General features: G+C 42.7%; 1 protein-coding gene across 1 annotated transcript in view; it reads left to right on the top strand.

Moving 5' to 3' along the window:
- LOC147663476 (long-chain-fatty-acid--CoA ligase 5-like) overlaps positions 1-21,749 on the top strand; it is a 225,920-nt gene that overhangs the window by 74,575 nt on the left and 129,596 nt on the right. The window contains exon 2 of the mRNA XM_086950420.1: positions 548-732. Within this exon, the coding sequence (XP_086806546.1) occupies positions 577-732 (156 nt within the window). The 5' untranslated portion in view covers positions 548-576. The remainder of the gene's footprint in view (positions 1-547; positions 733-21,749) is intronic.

The raw sequence follows: 21,749 nt of genomic DNA, 5'->3' as shown, positions 1-21,749 counted from the left end.
TATGATGTACCTTTTCCTTCCCATATGATTTTGATCAATTGATGTTTCTGAACGGCAAGCGCTTTTTCACTAAAGCAGTAACCTACCACAACTCTGCGTAATGCTTATGGGAGTCATCACATGTTGATGTGTATGAGTTCTGTCTGGTAGTTGTTCTTTAAGAATGGTCATGGTTGTTGAGCCTTCCTTAAGTAAGCAGTTATAGGGGAATGCTTGGCGATCTGTAAGAGTTTATGTTATTAGTATGATTGGATAATCAGTAAAAGGTGGAAGAATCAGGAGCTGTGGTGTCTTCATGTGTCTTGCAAATCCTCTAGTTTGCCATAAGCATGCACCTATTGAAGTTCCACCTGTGGGGCTGTCTTGTCGCCTTCCTCAGAGCCTAGTTTTGGACTTTAATTCTGGGCAATTATGTAGCATCTTGTGATCAGGTAGGAGTGAGAAGTAAGTCAGGCATCCATTGTGTTAGCATAAATTGTGTGTCTACTGTAGACTCTCGTGTATTTCTCTTCACTAGAAATATTAATTGGGTTCTCTTTTTGCTCAGATCTAACAGCTTTCTGCTCTCTACGAACAATGATTGGGATTCTGGAGTTCTTATTCTCTCCGCTGCCAACGCCTGGTCTGATTGGTATCTTCACAATTGGAATTACCACTTTCCTATGGGTGATCACCAGACCTAAGCCTGTCAGATCTCCTATCGACTTGAACAAACAGACCATTGGAACTCAGGTACACTTAAGCTACATGTGCTGTATGTGCAAAGGATTCAGATACCACAAAGAGGCCTCTCAGGCTGTAAACAGGGGGCACCTTTTGCATAACAAAGCAAGCTTTCTTTCAATAGAGAAATTAGCCACATATTGAGAAGATTCAAAACATTTTAAAAGACCGTACTATGGAGATACCATGGCTACCTAAGATAATTGTACAAGGAAATACTTACTCTGCACTCAATAAGACAAGACAGCAAACAGCAAGAACAAATTATTTAGGAGCTTGTTAGAAATTGACTTTCAAGTTGGGTAGAGTATGCACCTATACCAGGCAGAACTCACCATTCTAGTCAGGATAAGGGAGTTACTCACCCAAGATAACGCCTGTTTACCCCCTTTGTAGCTTAGCAGAGCAGTCAGGCTTATCCAAGAAGCAATTTGTAATCTGTTTGTGCAACACATGCACACACACCAGTGCCAGTCTAGGAACACCACAAAAAGAGACTCCACACCAGGGCATATAACAATACCCTTTGTATTATACATAAGGCACATAGACCACAATCACATAAATCACTTTGCCACTAGGCAATTGTGATAATGATGCATAGATCATAAATTACTTTGCCATAAGGCAATTGTCATAAACATATGAAGTGCGCTGATGGAAATACTCAGAACTTGCACAGGTCATCAATCACTTTGTAGTATAGGCAAACCACATTAAATCACTGTGTCTTTGTCACTGTAGCTAAAACACATTAGATCACCATGACTTTACCTAAACACATATCCTTAGTAATGCATTGTGAACATTCCAACTGCGACTCTACATCAGTCCCCTTCCCAGTAAGTAAACCCCCTTCTGCCCACACTCAGGTGGCACAGCAGAGGGCAGTTTCCAAGAAAGGATTAAATTGCTGCTGCTCTGATTGCCGGCCGCTGGACCAGTTTGGGAAGAGTGCAGCTGTACTTTTGAGCAATGGGGCTTAGCGGGAACTCCGTTGAGGCTTCTTCCAAGCTCGGTTGACCGCCTTGGAAGAAAGGGAGCCCGCGTCTGCCAGCTGTGAAAGGGGTGAACCAGCCCAACGATCAGACCTCGTATTTGCCAACAGCGCTCGGGGAGGTTTCCCCACCCGCCAAGCACCAGGGATCTCCTGACAACCGAGCGCTCAAAATGTGCTTACTTTTCAACGGAAAATGCAGCACTCACCATGTGTTGCTTGGCCCAGAAATAGAGCAAATGACGTGCTCACCATGGGCTGCCATTGGTGGTACAACCACAAAGAAAAATGACGTGCTCACCCTGCGCTTCCTTCTGGGCAACACAGGTGAAGAACAGAGTGCTCAGCATGCGCTGTTTGGCTAATTGGGAAAAGAACAGTTGAGTCCTCTCTCTGCTCCAGGCAGGAGCAACCACTGCAGGCCATCCTACCCCGCACACGCAGGGGCAGCGCTCCTCAAACTGCTTCTCCAGCTCCCCTCCCAGACAGGGTAGTTGCATCTTATATATCGCATGGCTCTTTCCTTGAAGTCTTTTCTCTCCCTGGGACTTCCAACAGGAGACAAGCACACACAAGGCCTTGGGGATTCTTCACAAGCAGGATACTACAGCAGGGGAAAAGAGTCAGTCCTTTTCCTACACCACCGACAGCAGCAGCAACTGCTGGTCAATTCACCCCTCACTCAGAAAAGGCAGAGTTCCTAACACAGGGGCATATTAACAAGCTGAAGTATCGCCGATTTCTCAGCACAATTCGCTGAGAAAGCGGTGATACTTCCAGCGCCCTATTAACAAGGGCATTGCAATGCCTGCCACAAGCCCACTTTGCATGTCAGCGAGAAACATCGCTAATGACATGCAAAGTGGGCGTTCCCACGTCCAACCACATGTAAAATGTGGTTGGAGGTGGGAACACCCTATCACCAAGGCAGGCGTTGGGAGGAAAAGTCCTTCGATAAACTTGTTTATCGCAGGTCTCCCAACGCCTGCTCTGACCAGGCATTAGGCATTGTTAACATGGGGGTGTGGATCATAAAGCTGAATCCATCCCCCATATTATCAAGGCACACATTAGCATGTGAAAACAACGCTTGTTTTCACGCGCTAATGTTCACTATCACCGGCTATCGCAGGATTTACTATCGCCTACGTGTTGCGTGTTGATAATATCGCGCTAACAAGGCGAGAAAATCCAGCGATAGCCGGCGATAGTGAAATGTGCGATGTGCGTTTTTAACGCACATCTTGTTAATATGCCCCACAGTCCTTGCACTCTTCTTCTTGCAGGGTCCTCTTGTTTCTTGAAGTATCTAGAGTCCTGGGCTTTAAAGTCTCTTACTTATACCCCGTTTTGTCATTGTTCTCTTTGTGGCAAAGGTCTCTGAACCCTAGTCAAAACCAGACCTGTCCTCCCTGGTGCAGCATGACCACAGGGGGGGGGAGATAGCATTGTTCAAAGGAGACACAGCCTATTAAGGTGGAGGCAAAACTCCTCGCACCACTCTAAATAAAAACCAGATCTATTCAGCCCAGCTATGAGTCACCCAGGCAAGGCAGGACATTCCTCACCCCCTTGTGACTGTCTAGAGTGAATGCACATCCCCAGCTACTGCCACTCCAAAACCAGATGCTGAATACACAAAGAGTCAGAGGCACACAGAACATTAAAGCACACAAATGCCCACTTTCTAAAAGTGGCATTTTCAAACACACAATTAACAAATCACCTTTACTGGAAGGCGCGTTAGTAAATTCTGAGTTCAGAGAGCCTAAACTCAATTTTTCTATCTTGTCTCTATTGAAAGTTACAGATGTACAATTGTTACAGTGCAGCCTCAAGGATAGACTATGGGACAGACAGTCTTTCAATAGAGAAAAATAAAAGACTCCCTATTTCACTAAAAGGGCATGTCACACACATCAGTACATGTCCTACCTTTCGCATACACTGCACTCTGCCCCTGGGGATACCTTGGGTCTACCTTAGGGGTGCCTTACATGTAAGGAAAGGGAGGTTTTAGGCCTGGCAAGTGGGCGCCCTTGCCAAGCCAACATGGCAGTTTAAAACTGTGCATGCAGACACTACTGTTGTAGGTCTAAAACTTATTTTACAGGGCTACTCATGTGGGTGACACAACCAGTGCTGCAAGCCCACTAGTAGCATACAGGCCCTGGCACACTCAGTGCACTTTACTAGGGACTTACCAGTAAATCAAATATGCTAATCATGGATAAACAATCATATTCACAATTTACAAAGAGAGCATACACACTTTAACATTGGTCAGCAGTGGTAAAGTGCCCCGAATCTTATAACCTGCAAAAAACAGGGTCCGAAAAATAGAAAGCAATAATTTGGAGATAACCTGCAAAAAGGGGCAGGTCTAACAGAGCTCCTATAATAACTTGTTTCTTGTGTTTTTGGTGCACTTCCTGGTCAAAAGTCACGTAGCAAGAAGTGGTCTATGTCTTAGTGTTTCATTTGCAATGGGGTATCAAGATCTAATAAAAGGGAGCGAACAAAGAGGAGTATGGAAGACTGTATGCTTACTTGATTGGGTACCATGCCCTAAATCTACTTGGCATCTGATAGGCCATGTAAATGTTATCTTGTCTTGGATCGGGGGTAAGGTGAACACTCCAAAGACTGTGATACTTGAATATGTGTGATGTCCCTACAGTCAGAATTAAGACAACAATACAATGATTGTGTACCAGTTTACTTTGCTGTATGGAGTTATACAGAACTTGCACATACACTAAGTTAACATGATCAGTGTAAACAAAGCAGTTTGATTAATTACAATTCGGAGAGTAAAAAGAATGGAATTTAACATAAAGATGTAGCTGCCAGTTTATACCAGAAGGTACCATATTGATATGTGTAAGAGTCCAATATGTGCCCAGGTCAGAATCTCGAACTGTAGATAGAGGGTGTAGCTCATTTGTGCCCACATGGACACAGTCCTGTCGTATCTCCATGAAGGCAACCCCAGTTGGACTGCATGGAAATGTACATCTCCAGAAAGCGGCCACAATGTGACTCAAATGCAACTGATGACAATTTACTGCCTGTTCCACCAGTGGTTGGAATGGTCTTCCGCAGTCCGATGCCTTCTGTCTAGAATTATCCCTTGCTGGAGCTTTCCATCATTCAAGATCTGCTTCCTGTCAGAAAAGCTAAAGACATCTGTCATTTATTTAGATTTGAATACCTCTAGGCACTCATTCAATTGTTAATTCTTTCATTCTTTCGCTGACCAGTCTTTTGCCTCCTTGTCAGCTTTGGTATCCGTCTGTCTGCCTTTTACTAATATCTGGTCGACTGCCACCTTTCTGTATAGCAGAGGTTTAAGTGCTCTGAACCTCCAAAACCGACCGCAAAATCTCTGGCTTGACACCACGAGCAGAGTGCATTGAACCAGCACACATGATCACAGCAGCTTTACAAGTGCTTTGATGTTTTTATTTCAGATTACTACCTCCAAGAATTACAAATACAATGGAAATCGTCTTTTATTGTTCTACCCTCACCTAGTCTCCGTACACAAGGACAAGACAAAGCACCGAGAACATATCTAAGCCACAGAAACAACCGCTTATCATAGAAAGCTCCACACTTGTTCACAATGAAACAAAAAAAAAAAACTTACAATCCTGTGCACAGTTCAGAGGTCCCATTTGGCTGGGGCGGCAGCTACCTGAAAAGTCTTACAACACATTACAGCTGTCACAAATTTACAGTCTGATCCAGTAAAACCCATCGGACAGAGGAGGTTCATGGGAAAGAAATATGAAGGTAAAAGGATAGTGGTGACATGATAGAAATGTCCACTCTCACAACGGAGGGATCAGGCTATCCAGCAGTGTAATCTCAACTATCCTGACGTGTCTGTCAATTAACAGCCAAAGAAGCATTTCTGAGAGCGATTCTAACTACCAATGCACAACGAATGTGATGAAATGCTCCACATATCTTTCTCCACATAAACTTGTGCCTTGAATTCACTGCCAAACTCACTAGAGAAGAAACTCCTATTTAAATAGACAAACATCTGACCGTTTTTTCAACTCTTTCCCAAAGAAGGCTCAAGAAAAGATGCACGGTCAGAAACTCTGTACCTAAAGGGCCTTGTTTAGAGTTTGGTGTGCAGGAACTCCGTCAAAGACATGGCAGATGGCCCTTTACAAGAGTATTATAGTCAATCGGCCTGATTTCCCCTAGAGGGCGGGTCCGACAAAATTACTATGGATGCTTTGAGAATTCTCATTGCGGAGATTCTGCTCCGAGTGTGGCGACTCCCCCACCAGCACGGGGCCTCCGTCGTTGCGGAGGCCCTTTATGAGCTGGGCTGAACTGGGAACCCAAAGCAGCCCTGGCAATTTTGTCGGACTAGACCCTGGGGGGGGGGGGGGGGGGGGGGGGGCTGGGGACTGTGCAAGAGTGAAGCACTGCTGCTTTTGTTACTGGAGGCTGATATTGCAGCACTGCTGTAAAACCGGCCCCACCAGGGGAATGCCCGATGCCTCCTATGGCAAGTCAAGCCCTGTTTAGTCAGGCCCAATGACACTGGTAAAGAGGCAAGCGGGCATCCATCAAATCTGTGAAGGACTCCATGTCTGCCAAACTTTAATCATGCCCAAAGGTTTCTGTTGGAACAGCATCTCAGCTGATATCAAATGTGTAATTTTACAACACATTTCGTATCAATAGTTCAGAAATTGTATTTTTTTTTTTTAAATCATGTGAAGTGGTAGAAAAATTGCATGTTGTATGTCGTACGTTTGTGACACCATTTGTGTTGCATTCGTGGCTACAGAAAGCGAGAAAACGTATATTTTACGTTCCCTAGTTTTTCTAATTATATTTTTCTTAGAATCTTAGAATTGTGTAACCATGAGCAGTCTGCACTCTGTTAACTGAGGGGTGCTTGCAAGAAACTCTATGCTTCAAACATGTAGTTAGTGATCTTTGAGTCATTAGGCACTATATAAGACTAACAGGTGCACCCGAGCGTTACCTCCACCACACTTAGGCTTGTGCTCGGTTACCATGGAAATGACATCTGCGTCAGGATTGAAGTAAACGTGTGTGCTAGTGTTGCGTACCGTGAAGGCTAACGTTTGCATGTTCTCTGCTTCAATTACTGAAATACACAGCGTGGGGGTGGGGTGCCCCTGCTTCATTTTCTTGTGAGCGAAATTGTTGATTGGTGCCCCGCACTTCAAATCAAAGAGATAAGTGACGAAATGATATATTGGAAACGGATTAGTAAATCGGAAACGGCGAATTCTGTCGTTAGTGTTACTTTACTTCTGAAACTAAACTCACCAAAAGAATGAACTTAAAAAACACTTAAACACGGATACGCCGACAAAAACACTAACGCACGAACAAAAACACAAAAAATTACGCACAGACGCTCAGGCATACCAAAAGCATTGCTTTCTATCTCTCTCTCTCTCTCTCTCTCTCTCCCTCTCTCTCCGTCTCTTCCACACGCACACACACGCTCTCTCTCTCTCTCTCTCTCTCTCCCTCTCTCTCTCCGTCTCTTACACACACACACACAATCACACACACTCTCTCGCTCAAAGATAACAGCTACTTACTTGAATCCCCTATCCATGGTGCTGAAATTTGGAACTAAAGACAAAAAGAAGGCCACTTAAATATTCAGAAGTAAACATTAGCCAAACTTCTGGAAGTTCCAAGACTGAATAAAGTCTGAACGAGTTTAAAACAACAGGAATCTTCCACTGGTCTTACCACGGTGCTTACATGATCCCTCAATGCGCCCTCAATGGTATATGAGATTCCTCATTTGCCACCAATATGAGACCACAGCTAACAAACCTATAGTGAAGTTCCTATATTCATGTTAGAACACCACACAGAAGAAGTGTGTATTCTGAATATGCATCAATAAAGGCAAATAGCAATCAGATCTTGTCACAAGCATTTGAAAAGCCAGTACATCTCACGTTTTCTGTCCTTTTGGCTTTGGCAATGGTTTTTGCTGATGACAGCAAAAGGAAAAAACAATGCAGAACAGCCTCAGGAAAGCAAAAAAAAAATGGCATTCCAATGGCATATATGCATGAATGAGTTACTACCAGTGGGAGCAAATGTGTTAAGTCACTTGCACTGCCCTTTTTTGGTACTTATAAGTTACCATTCCAAAATGACTGACACCCATCTTGCAGCAGTAAATTAGCAAATAAAAAAAAGTGTGCAGAAGTGCATCATCTATAAAGGAGTGGCTGGCAGCAAATTGTTGCTAATAGGCCCTCCAAAAAACTTAACAGAGAAATAAAAGAAGAAAGTTGGACTAAGAGGGGTATGTTGGCAAAGGGGGAAGAGGGGCAACAGAAGAGCGAAGCGTGACATGGATGAACAATGAGCAGAGAAGAATGGGGAAGCAAAAGAGGAGCAGGGAGAATGGAAAATAAAAAGAATTAGAGCAGGTTTGGGAGAAGCAGGGGTAGCATTGGACAGGCTGGAGGGAAGAGTGAAGGGGTAGAATTGTGATAGGGAAACAGTACAATCGAGAGACATTGCAAGAAAACAGGTGCACTTTCATGGAGTACTGATAGCAAAAGAAAACAGTAGTTCCATCCATGTAATCAGTGGAAGGACACAAGCAGTGGCGACCTGTCATTACGGACAATAGGCTCTGTCCTCTACTTTTTTTCTAAGCATGGTGAGCAAAAGGGCAGTGACATCATCAGCCCAGCAAAGCCCTTCTAGGATATCCCCCTCATGACCAGGGGTTTGTCACTGATAGAGTCAGCACTGGGTACTTCAGGTTTAAGCCCTGAAGTGCCAAGGGCTGATTATCAATGGTACCTCAAGCCACTCTTTCTCAGCTCGTCGCAGAGTGGGGTGAAATCAGCAAATCGCACTGACCACAGCCCACTCTGTGATGAGTTTGGGACGGTCCTTCTCTCATTGGCTGACCCTTGAGAGAGTTAGCCAATGAGAGCAGCCAACAGAGCCTCAATTTTTCCATTCCCTTCCCGAAGTTTGGAACTCCTACCTGAGCCTTTGTGCTTCTTCATATCGCTACCCGCTGGCCCTGCCGTCACCGCTGCACCCAAGTAAGTGCATATTAAATGTTTGGGTGAGACAGAATTGGCGATAAACCAGATTAAATCCGGCAAAGCCCCTGGGTTAGACAAGATTCCGGGAGACTTGTACAAACACGAATTAAAAATTTGGGTTCCATATATTAACCACTTGTGTAACGAGTTATCCCGAAATCTAGACTTCCCAGAAAGTTGGAAGGGGGCTGAAATTGTTTTAATTTACAAGAAAGGTGACAGGATGGATCCCTCAAATTATCGTCCGATAAGCCTAATGGATATATTGCAAAAAATCTACACAAGACACATTTTATTCCGTGTCAATGATTGGCTGGACGAAAAGGCAATTTTGTCTAAATACCAAGCGGGTTTCAGATCCAAAGTTAGTACAATTGACCAAATTTTCCGCTTCTGTTGCCTTTATTGGAAATACATTAAGATCAAAAAGGGACAACTACATGTTGCGTTCGTCGACCTAAGGGCGGCGTTTGATTTAGTTCCACGCAATTTATTGTGGGAAACACTAAGTTCAGTAGGGATGTCACCAACCCTGATAGCGCAAATAAAAGAGCTACATAGAGGGAACTTTGCCAGAGTACGGTGGGGCCCAAAAGGCGAATTAACCCCTAAAATACCAATCGAACGAGGTGTGCGCCAGGGGTGCGTACTGGCCCCTACACTGTTTTCGCTATTCGTGAATGGCATTCCGTCATACTTGGAAGAATGTAACAACGACTCTCCCAAGTTGAATGGTGAAAAAGTTACTTCCCTGTTGTTTGCGGATGACACTATACTAATTTCCCAGACAAAAAAAGGCCTCCAGTCTCTCTTAAACTCCTTCTATGATTATTGCAATAAGAAAGGACTGGAGATAAATGGGAAAAAGACAAAGTGTATGGTCCTAAATCCAACTAAGAGCGACAAGGGCTGTCTAACTCTAAATGGAACAAAACTGGAATCAGTCCCGCATTTTGGATATCTGGGGGTAATATTAGACTCCAATTTTACATGGAAAGCCCAATTAGAAAAATGTAAGGTGCTGTTTAGCCAAAACACTAAACCCATTCTCAGAGAACAAGGTCTAAGCACTAGCAAAGCCGTGTCTCCAGCAGTTGAACTCTTTAAATATAAGGTTCAATCTGCTGTATTGTACGGCTCGGAAATTTGGGGCCCAGGATCCAAAGATGTTTTTAGGGTCATGGACAACAACTTCCTGAGAAGTCTGGTTAGAGTCCCTAGGAGTACTCCTCTGGTTCCACTCCAGCTTGATCTAAACTTTCGTAGAACGGACCATCACATTATTCTACGTCCTTTATTGTTATGGATTAGGCTGTGGCGTGTACCGGAGCTGCAAGCCTATAAAAATGGGCTAACAGAAATCATGGAGCTTGACAGCTTTAATGTGATACCCTGGTTTAAACATGTTAAATTCTGGCTTACCTTAATAGGATTGTCACATTACTGGGAACAACCAGATATACTTCCACCACATTCAAAAATCATGGTAAAAAAGTGTTTTTGGTCGTATATCACAGGTATGATCAAAAACGCTCCTTCTAATGGGTCGCTTGTAAAAAGATTCCTTAACTTTAAAGATGATCCATTCTTCGAGTTATTTCTGGATGAAATAGAACCACCGCTAGCAAAGACCTTATTCCTGAAATTCAGATATGGAAACCTTCAAATTGGTTCAACACTGGTTCGTTGGTCTGGTGGTGTAAACTCGGTGAATCATGTAGAGGGTGAACTTTGTACCATGTGTGGAGGTAACCAACAAGAAAATGAGTTACATATCCTCTTCTTCTGCCCAATTTACGCTCAGGCGAGAAGAAGATGGATTAAGCCCATATGTTTAACATTAGGTGTAAGAACATGCTCTCAGGCCCTAAGGATTCTCTTGACCGATACTAGTCAACCTATCGTATTTAGTGTTAGTAGATTCTTGCACAGTATCTTTTTCCAAAGGAAAAAATTGGGTTATAAACTGTAAAATGCCATATACCAAAAGTGTCGTAGACATGTTACAATTGCTCTTTGTATTAATTGAGGGACAACTGATGAAATCCTATTCCTGTCGCCTGTACTTGATGAAATTTACTTCTGTCACCCACAATTGTTCCTATTGAGTTAGAATAACTATAATGAATTTTAAGACATCTTAACTTTTGATTTTAGAATTGACATGAAAACTGAATGAATTTTATAGTATGCCATGCACTTTAATAGAATGTTTTATTGTTGTAATGTATTGTTCTTTTATGGTATTCATGCCGAAATAAAGATAAATTGAATTGAATTGAATTGAATGTTTGGGTGATTATGTACCTATGAATATATGTGTATCTGCACACGTGTGTGGTGAATGGGTGTGTACCAGTGTTTGCCTGTAAATGGTGGGTGTGAGTATGTGTGTGCACTTGTGAATGGATGAGTGTTAGTGAGTGTACTTGTGGGTGGGTGCAGTATGTATATGCGCTTGTGAACGGATGGCTGTAAGTGTGTCTGCTTGTGGATGAGTGGGTTTGAGTATGTGTGTGTACATGTAAGTGGAAGTGGGTGTTAATGTATGAACCAGCCCCTCTACTCCTCCAAATGATGAGCCACCACTGGATATAAGGCATCCAATCAAAGAGATGGTAACGAAACTATGCTGCAGGGAAGGATAAACACAACAAAAGGAAAAAAGCACATTGAATAAGAAGCAAGCAAATTAGTTTGACAAGCAATCTACCTAATGATAAGATATGGGTCGACCCAACACTCACTGCAAGTATTGGTATTTTAGACAATAGGTGTTTAAAAACGACTGTGCAAGTTCTTTGTAGGTGAGACCAAAATCAATCGCCCACATTTAGATGAATCACCATGGTCATACTTCTTGTTAATAATAACAGAACCCAAATAATTAGTTGCTTTGTAACTGATTTGAGTGGGGAGCTGTTCTGTAATTCCAGCCAGTGGAATCATGACTCCATTCATGTCACAATGTTAGCCCACAAGATGAAGAGCTAATTTATATTTTTCATTGTAAAAGTTTGTCCTGTTGTAATTGTAATGCTATTTTCCACTGCCAGTTGGTTAGATATTACTGCTTACTTTAGGAGTTGGACAACACATTTAACTTGATGAGTAATACACAGCTTTAGTGATGTCTCACTGATTATTAGAACAAATCTGTAAAGGTTTTTCAATTAATGACCTGAGTCTGAATGAGGAACTTAGAAGAAGAGCTCCATCCTTCTCTGAGCTACTATAGATTTATTTATTTGCTTGGATGTGAGAAAGGTTACCAATCCTCTTTCAAAAAGAGGTGCAGACACCCTCGTCTATGTGTATTTCTGTTCCTAGGGCACGTGCATGCTAGGTGATGTGCTGACAGCACTATCTTTAAGATAGTGGTATCTTTTAATAAAATACCACATAAAGAATGTATATTTTTAATCATCATCTTTGGGTCTGGAATCATGGCCTTGAGGTGGAGGTGTCATTAACAGATGAGTATAAGAAGGGTGGGAGATTCTCTTGGGCCCTATGTGGCAGACATGTTTAGCTAGTCTATGCTCCAGCTCGCCCTACTGTCCCTTTAGGCCAGAAGAAGGAATTGTAATTGAACCGAGTTTTAGTGCCCACATGTTATAGCATTATTGTTAAAGACCCCTCATTCTCCAGGATTACTTTTTTTGTTTCTGTGCAGTAGGTTACGGCAAGAATTTTGAAGGGGTTTGACTTGTAGTTTGTCACTGCGGGTAAACCTTGAACACAATTCTCTGTATTTCTCTTTACTAAACTCCCTTTGCCCAGACCAAGGTAAATCCTAGTTAATGCCATTAAATAACATTAGCAGTGAAGCAATCCCAACTTCTTAATTTCATAAAAGATTCCGAGCCTGGGAAAGCTAATGCCAGTGTGTTTTAAAATGTACATCTTTAAAGAAGTTCTTCTCTTGTCTGCAGAGGAAAGCTAATGCCAGTGTGTTTTAAAATGTACATCTTTAAAGAAGTTCTTCTCTTGTCTGCAGAGGACTTCGCCTACCTCTAATAATGCTCTTTGAGGAAAGAGTAGTCTTTTCAAAATGTGCTCTGAAAAGACATCTAGAGTAGCCCTGCTCAGCAGTGAGTTTGACAGGCAGTTGTTTGCCTACCCTTTGAACAAAGAACAGAAAGGGGACAAGGAACAAAGCCAGACAAAACCTCAGCATTTGCAAGTAATCATGAAGAAGAAGTTGCATCGGATGTTTTATTTGAAAAAAAGCAGTACTTGGAAGAAATCCTGAAAACAATTATTCCAAAAAGCCAAATAAGACCATTAATTCAGCTCAGTAATATCCTTAGCAGGGTTTCAGTAGGAGAAGCCTGTATCCCCAAGCACATAGAAAGCTATGATTCATATGAATGTGTTACCTAGACTCCAGCAGGTGCCCTACCAGTGTGCCACATACTGGAGCGGTTGGTCTCCAACCCCTGGGCAAGGACCACACACCATAACTTGAGGACCTCACCTACCTAGCTCGGATCTCTGTGACGTCAGTGCATTCGCCGGTGCAGCGGATGCACCACAGCACAGATGAATGCTGTGAAGGTGCCTTGTGGCCTAGTTATCATGCATATTGGTCCTTCTGAAACAAAGCACCAAAATCGGAGTGTGTTTCAGAAAAAAGTAAAAACGAAGGCCCTATTGTACAGGGAGCTTCAGCACAGCTCGTGAAGGCGATTGTTTGTTTTCCACGCAAGAGAAATCTGTGGTGGTAAGTGGGGCTACTGTGACCTGATGGCCCTATGATGGGTGATTGCCTGGTTAGGGGTTAGAAAGGGGCAGAGATGACTGAGGCTTCGCTGTCAGAAAACCTGGTCGGAATGCCAGTGGTACCCCGCCTCTAAGTGAGACAGGAGAAATGTGCAATCGGTGGAGCAAGAGCTTCACAAAACCTGCAGAGGTCCCACTTTGCCAAACTCAAATCGAGGCTTTAAGTTAACTTGACAGCCGAATTCAGCAGGGAAACTTCAATGTGTGTGTCAAAGTGCACAGCAAGGGCAGTTCGATCTAAAATTCCTGTAACTCAGTTTGTGCGGCAATATTGTCAGGCACCGTTCAACATCCAGAAAGTGTTCAATGAGGATTGCCAGTCAGTGGGGTATCTAGGCTGGATGTATCCAAGGGATTTGGATAGATTTATGTTGTAAATATTACAAGAAGAATCAATATACAACAATTTACTCACTGATCGTGGCACCTCGCCACTTGGACATTTTTTCATCCATTTCAGTACCACACAATGATTTAGGCACCCATTATCCCAGTTGTGTTATGTCAGTGCTCAATATATGCTCACTGTGCCAAGTAATGTATGTAAAAAATTCTTAGGTTTTCGAATTTATACTGTTTCCTTTTCATGATTTCAATATCATATCTGGAAGTGATAACTAAGAAATAAATTGATGGTTAGATAAAATCCTGTATTATGTTTTTAGCATACAAACATACTTATTACTGTTTTGATCTAACCGTTTTTATTATCAAATGATGTATTTTAATGTGCTTTTATGATTTTATTACAAAATCGAATAAAGTGTAATAATGAATTAAATAATGTCATATTGTTACCCACTATTATACCGATTTATACCTGATCCTTCTCTTCTTCCCAAATGAGAGCCTGTTTTGATCTAACCGTTTTTATTATCAAATGATGTATTTTAATGTGCTTTTATGATTTTATTACAAAATCGAATAAAGTGTAATAATGAATTAAATAATGTCATATTGTTACCCACTATTATACCGATTTATACCTGATCCTTCTCTTCTTCCCAAATGAGAGCCTGATAAGCGTGAAAGAAAGGCAATAAGCACTATCATGACAAACACTCTTATTCCATTTCGGGCAAGGGTCAACCAGGGGGGAAACAGGCTAATGTCTACGAGGGGCCGCAAAAGGCTGCTCCTTGTCGGGGATGAAACGGCCAAAGGATGCATATAAAAATGCAAAAAAAATATACACTAAAAAAAAATAGTCCCAGACAGTCCTTAACCGGCCAGAGGGGTTCTTCAACCCTTAAAAGGGATCTTCTCCCTGTGTCCTTCAAAGTCTCACAGGCAGGCTTTTACCGTCCATACCTTATTCCAACGTCGCTTAACACACAGCAATTGAAAACAGGGGAGCACTTAATCTGGGCCCCGCACCACTCTATAGTCTCATAGAACAGAATCTTCGGCTAAACACCAGGGCTCTTACAAGTCCATCCCTATCACTAAATCTTCTTTTGTAACAGAATCTCCACTAAGCCCTTCTTCCAGTGTTCAGTCCCGTACACCTTTACCTTTTTCGGGGCCGCAGACTATAGCGGGTGCTCCCTCGCACTTCAGGGTCAGTGAACAAAACGGGTGTATCTGTAACATGAACTGGACCCTTCAACGCCTGACCACTAGTATCAACGGGAGTATCGGAGCTTGTAAATCTTCCTCTTTTCTTTTTGTCTTCTGTGGTGCACTTGGCTCTGCACGTGACCTTTCGCTCCCCTCCCCTCAGTGTGGCGTTGGATCAAGAGATCGGGCTAGGCAATTGCTCGTGTTCTTCATCAGCAAAACCCTCTTTTATCCACTTGAATTAGCGTAACGGCAGGGGGACCTCCTCGGCATGCGACACATCGACGCATGGGTCCTCGTCTTCCTGCCCTCAACTCGTAGACATCGTCAGCAGCACCCGTCGTTGTTCCAATCATCTGGGCTCCAAACAATATTTCCGCTGGTCGATGAAATGTTCAGGCCCCTCCGGCAACGGCTTCAGGGTGTCTGCTACCTATTGATGAGTAGAACGAATATCTTTAGTCAAAGCATACAAAGGGTCAAAACAATTTCTTATCTCAAAGCGCCACAAACATTTGCTGGGCGGTGTGAATTTGAATGAAAAAAAAAACATCCCAGGCCTGTCAATAAATTTGTGCTAACAATATGTAATATAGTACATGTTTGACTTTTCAAATTTTTTTTTTTTTTACCTGTGGTCGGACGTATGCATTTATTCTAAGAGAAGAGAAAAAATAAGACAACACAGCCTCGAAAAGGGAATTTCCAAACGCTATTCCTATAGTATGCACACAGCATCTATTTTGTGAACCCTCACTGCTATGCAAATCATCAAACACTTGCTGAGGATATATGTAGACCATGTCTTGTGATGGTCGGGTGGAGAAAGCAGCACAAAATGTCAAAACACATCAGGAAGAGGAAACTTTGGTACACATAATGAGAGAAGAGAATTCCAAGCTGGCAGGCAGTATGGAAAATACTTGTAAATACACATGGCGTTAAGGTGGCCTCTGTTAACATATGTGAGCTATTTTTCCCTTCAAAGGTCAAATAAGGAAACGTTAGTCTGGGCGTCTTTTCTAATACAAACTATCAATTTTAAAACACAACACTTGTAAAACAAAGCTACCCACATCAAATTCCCCTTTTAGAGCAAAAACAGAACAAGCTAATGAAAACTGGAGAAGAGGAGAGAGCGATATACATATTACCTATTTCTAATTCATAGCATTACCTATTTCTAATTCATAGGAGAGCTAGCGGAACGCTAGCTACCACCCCCATTTTTGACAGACGGAAATCTGAACGTATTTCTCTTCAGTCAAAACCATCAACCCCCCTGAGTGTAGCACTGGGCAGAAACAAAATTGTAGAAAATACATAGCACTTTTGAGAGGGCTAGAAACGCATGTACGAATGTCATTGCCATAAGATAATGTGTGTTCCTATTAATATCGAGAATTCATTCTCATCATTTATCCATTGCAAAACACACAACCTCTATTGAGACCTTCTATTCCCATTAAGGGAAAGTATAAAAATTCATTAGGGAAATGATGGCAAAAGGGAAATCTATAAAGGAACAACCATGAAACAAAATGGACATACACTGCTAAAAGTGCTGTTTAAAAAATTTGAGGGCCAGAACAAATTCCCCACTGAGGGACCTGTACTTGTTATCAAAAATGAATTTGTCAAAACAATACAAAACAGAAACAAGCATACCAAAGCAGCAAGTATAGTGGCTGTGCCAAGCACAGAAAACATAGACAAATCCCAGTCACACATGCAAAGGAGCTGTGACACAATGCCATGCATGCAGCTCAAAACCCAGTACGCATTTTGTGTCAGCCTTAAAGTCCATCAACATACCTACCACGCTGAACAGAACAAACAATGCACAGTAAGCCAAAGAAAACATAAAACTCACAATATTCACATGCGTATATCATAAAATAATACGCAATAATACATATGCCAAACACAAAAACCATAAAAGGGAAACACAATATTAGTTACTCAGAGGACTATATCCTTCTCATGCATGTCATGCATCATGCGGTGTGGTGTTAGTGCACATGTAATCCATCTTTAACACAAAGTTGCATCAATACTCACCATAACACAGAGATAATATTTCCCATTGCCCTGAAACGAAACGAATCAAACCACAAAAAAAAAACAACACACAAAATATTGGACCAAAAAAGCAACCACTTAGTAAAAAATACCCTGTATAAATACTCACCTTAAACCCATTCTCAGAGCTCATTCACACCCTCACATCCTTTCAATGTAAAAAAAGAAACCTATTCGGCTGTGTTGTCTTAGGCAGGACGAATCCCCAATGGCCAGCCAAAAGAACAAAACATGTAGCAGTATTGAAAATCACATGACTAAGTTATAATTACATCTAAGGCAGCATCAAAAAGAAAAAAAATATACATTTACAGTGCGTGCGCAAGATTTTTATTCTTCTTATTAAATATACCAAACCCTTGTTCTGCACAGACACCTTACTTCTGTATAAAATAACAGCTCTAAATGTGTCATATTAACATTTTGACATTTGCACAAACACATTCTGCACCTCTACTCAGCGGGTGGGGCACTGGGCTGGACAAACCACATACAAAGACTTTTATATGAATCCAATATATACATGCATATAGACATTCCACCAGACCATTCGTATGAGGGACACAATCAATATTATATATGTACCCTTGCATCGACTGTTCTCTCCACTAGGTATTCACGAGCAAAATACTAACCAGTATGCCCATCAGAGGCCCCCCTTCACCTCAATATCTATTCAAATAGAAAACCTGTATACTATGACATGGACCAACAGTGAAACAGAATATCGTGTAAATTAATTTTTCTCAAGACAATCCCTTTTTTTTTTTTGACTGGTCCAAATGGAGTAACCTGTGGAAAATTATTCATAATTTGTTCCTTATACTAAATCACATGTATTCTCATCAACTCCTTCATACAAATCCATGTTGCACTAATTATTATGCAAACTCGCTCTAAATTCACATTTTACATGGCTCCAACTGTGTATCTCTGCCTGTCCGTGCCACTAGCTGGGCCTCCTAGCCACCCCCCATAATCTTCTGTCTGTGCTCTGCGAACACATTGGAATGCTGTTATCACACAAGGTCACTGCTGCTCTGCTCGTCTAAATCTCCACAAGAGCCTTGCCCACATTCTTCATTTTGTCTATTTAACCCTTCCAGAACGGAATAGAATTCACACTGCCATAGTAAATCTTCCTAGCCCAGAGTCCCAAATTCTTTTTTCAAAGTCTCCCTTTGTCGTTCAGAAAAATGCATCTCACACTCCACCCGACCATCTTCCAAGAGCTAAGAATTCTGGGCTGCTCGCCAGCCTTCCTAGCCCTCCCCTGGTGTTCAGCACCAAGGCCAAATCTGCTTCGCAGTCTGTGCTCGTCGTTCAGGCGCTGACAAAGCCAAGAAGCCTTTCCTAACCTTTTCGACATGCCATATTTAAAAGAAAAAATAAATTTCTCCTCCTCCTAACCTTACACACTTACTACATTCTTATTAGTATACATTCTAATTACTTGTAAACAAATCCTCTTTCTTTTCTTCATCTTCTACTGTTCACAAATTAAAGGGATAAAAGAAAACAAATTTTGTTTATAGAGCACAGCCCTGCATGCACTTTTACACTACATAAAAACACCCTGATAGCCAGGTGCAACCGTCTCAGGTAGCTCACAAGGACCAGACAATTAACTCATGCAAAAAGATGCACTCACTTCATTCAAACAAACCTTTACACAAACAAAAGGCAACCCACAGACTGCTCTCAAACCGGGCCAATTTTAACCAAATCATATTACATGGGATACACAGTTGTGCAGCCATGCGCTGTATAAATGGCTCTATTATTATTATTATTATTTACATACCCACTCCTCTTAATCACTACTCACATTGCCCCTGAGCCAATACAAGCACATTTAAATAAGAACACCCTGCACCTTCAAATGTACACATTTTTTTTTCTCTTGTAAAACTAAACTGTTGATCAGTCCATATTCTAAGCTATCATAAGTCCTCATATCTGTCCTTGCTGAACCTCCCTCTGCCACAACCCTTTCTTTTAGGGCCAACTTAATTGGCCACAACCCTTTCTTTTAGGGCCAACTTAATTTCCATACGTACTTTCTTACAGGCTTTTTTTCTCAGGAAGCCCTCATCTTCACCCTTAGGAATTAAACATGCTCTGACAGCTGTACATAGCGAACAGTCTCTCCTGTAAGTAATCTATCTTAACTGCATCGAAATATTAAACAAAATCAGGATAAATCCATTTACACATACATCTCAGAATTAAAAGAATCTTTTACAGGAGCGCGTTGGCTCTCGGCCAATCTGACATCAGTTGAACTGCAGCAACACCTAAAACATTGCAACTTACTGAAACGCTGCATCTTGCACCCTCAATCAAACACCACCAAACTCACTCAATCAGATACCGCAAAAAGAACCCACACATACCCGGACACAAAAGACCCAGCAACTATCTCCACACACAACCACTTACATTCGCCCACGCACATACATCCTATGCATTAAGTCCCTGCCAAACACGTGTTACCATAATGGGACAAGGCCCGTCGACCAAGTCCTGGGGAACCTGGACCCTACCGCAGACCGAACAGTACACTAACTGTTCTGAGGATGGAGAACACATCCGCCACCCGGGTGGCACTAAAGATTGCTGCGCACTTTACCACTGGGGACCATGGACCCACTCCCGCCGAACCGCCACCCTAGGGGTTCGGGGTGAGTTCCGGAGCCCACCCGCAATGAGCCACGCCTCCACCACAGTACCACCCGGTCGGATGACCAAAAACAAATGTCCTCCCAACCTCCATTAAGTCTGTCAGAGCACCACTCGCACTCTGAGTTCCCCGGAGCACACTAGCCCCAGGAGCGCACCGGCTCCTCAAACCATTGGAGACACCCTAGTCTCCCGGAGCACTCCAGCTCCTCAAACAATCACAGGTGGACCACTCACCTTCCGCGGTACCGACCTCTACCGTTCTCCACCTCCGGCTGCCAGGACCAACACGGTCAGCTCCAGGTTCCGCCTTCTGGACCCCGGCGTAAGATCCGAACTGGGACCTCTCCCGATCAGCAGGGTGGGGCAGCGCTGCGAGAACCAAGCTCGGCATCAGATGGGTACCCGGGCCCACCGTGCCGACCAGCGGGTCCCCGGTCTTCTGCTACCCCCTTACGGGTGAGAAAGATCTTTATCGCGGGGTCCCTGTTCCGGGCGCCATCTGATAAGCGTGGCTCAAATCCACCTGAGTGACTTACCGCACTCACCTATAGTAACTCTGTAAGAAGTCAGCCGGACAGTGGAGAAGAATAAACTATACATTTATTAGGCCACAAACTCCCATATGAGAGGGCCCTGTCTGATCTCACTCCTAAGAGTCAGATGAGAGGACTAACTCATGTCATCACAGCAATACATTATAACATGGTACAGTGAAGTAAAACACGCCCCTTCTGGAAAATTACTGAACCCCAGAGAGAGGAACAATGGCATCATACAAGAGGCAAAGGCAACATTAGCTATCTCTGCCCAAGGCCGCGGAGCCGGGCCTCAGCGTCTCTGGTGCATGAGAACATTACTGATAAAGAGACTTGTTAGTTTCGGCCACAGTTAGCTGAGAAACAGAAACTGCTGTCTCAGTGAAATTCTCTATTCCTACGGGAGGGGCAGATGAGCGAGTGCGACTCGCAGGCTGAGGGAGATATACAAAATGGAGGCACACGAGCTAAGCTAAGGAAACTAATATCATCACACATACTTCAGCAGTTAGTCACATGATGCTAACTTACATATGAAAATAGAGATGGGTGGGGCATCGAAAAGTGAATTCTATCAAGCCACTTGAAGCCTTTCCAGACGGCGCTACTTTTCGTGTGTGCTTTATCAGAGTCTTATATGGATGTGACTTTTTCTTGAGTAGTACCAAGAAAGTTCAAGTCAGATCCCTTGCTGCAGGACACGAAAAACTTCACATTAAGATGATTACCTATAGATGTGACTTATTCTAGAAGAGTTAGACATTTACAGCGTAGACCTGGAGTTGCCTCAGTAAAGATGTCCACAGTGACATCATATTCCTGGGAGTCAATGGCGTTCTCTGCTGTAGTGGCATGAAATGTTTGGACTACAGGGACCAAGTTCACTTTGGGTTTGTGTTGATACCTATGTGATGCAAAGCAGCACAATCAGCAGCAACAATCATCATTTACCTACAAAAGCTATTTTGCACCAGATTTTAATCCTCGTGCAGCTACAAAACCACAGTGCCTCCTATTAAATCATAAAATGTAGGTGTGTCTGGACTGAACAGTGCAAAAAATGTAGGTTTTGGTACAAAGATCTGCTAAAGTAGCATCAACTGGCTTTGCACCAATCTAATGTCTAGAGAAATATGTGCTCACACTGAAGCGAACACCTTATATGTCTGACACTTCAGCGGTTTTCTACACTTAGGAATTTGTACTTGAGGGTGTACCTTGAATACAAATACTCTACTAGACACTGCAGGCTCACCCAAGCGTCATAGTGTTTTAACG

This window comes from Lissotriton vulgaris, unplaced genomic scaffold, assembly GCF_964263255.1.
Source record: "Lissotriton vulgaris unplaced genomic scaffold, aLisVul1.2 SCAFFOLD_675, whole genome shotgun sequence".
Lineage (NCBI taxonomy): Eukaryota > Metazoa > Chordata > Amphibia > Caudata > Salamandridae > Lissotriton > Lissotriton vulgaris.
The sequence above is the reverse complement of the archived record's forward strand: the minus strand, read 5'-3'. Positions and strand labels throughout refer to the sequence as shown.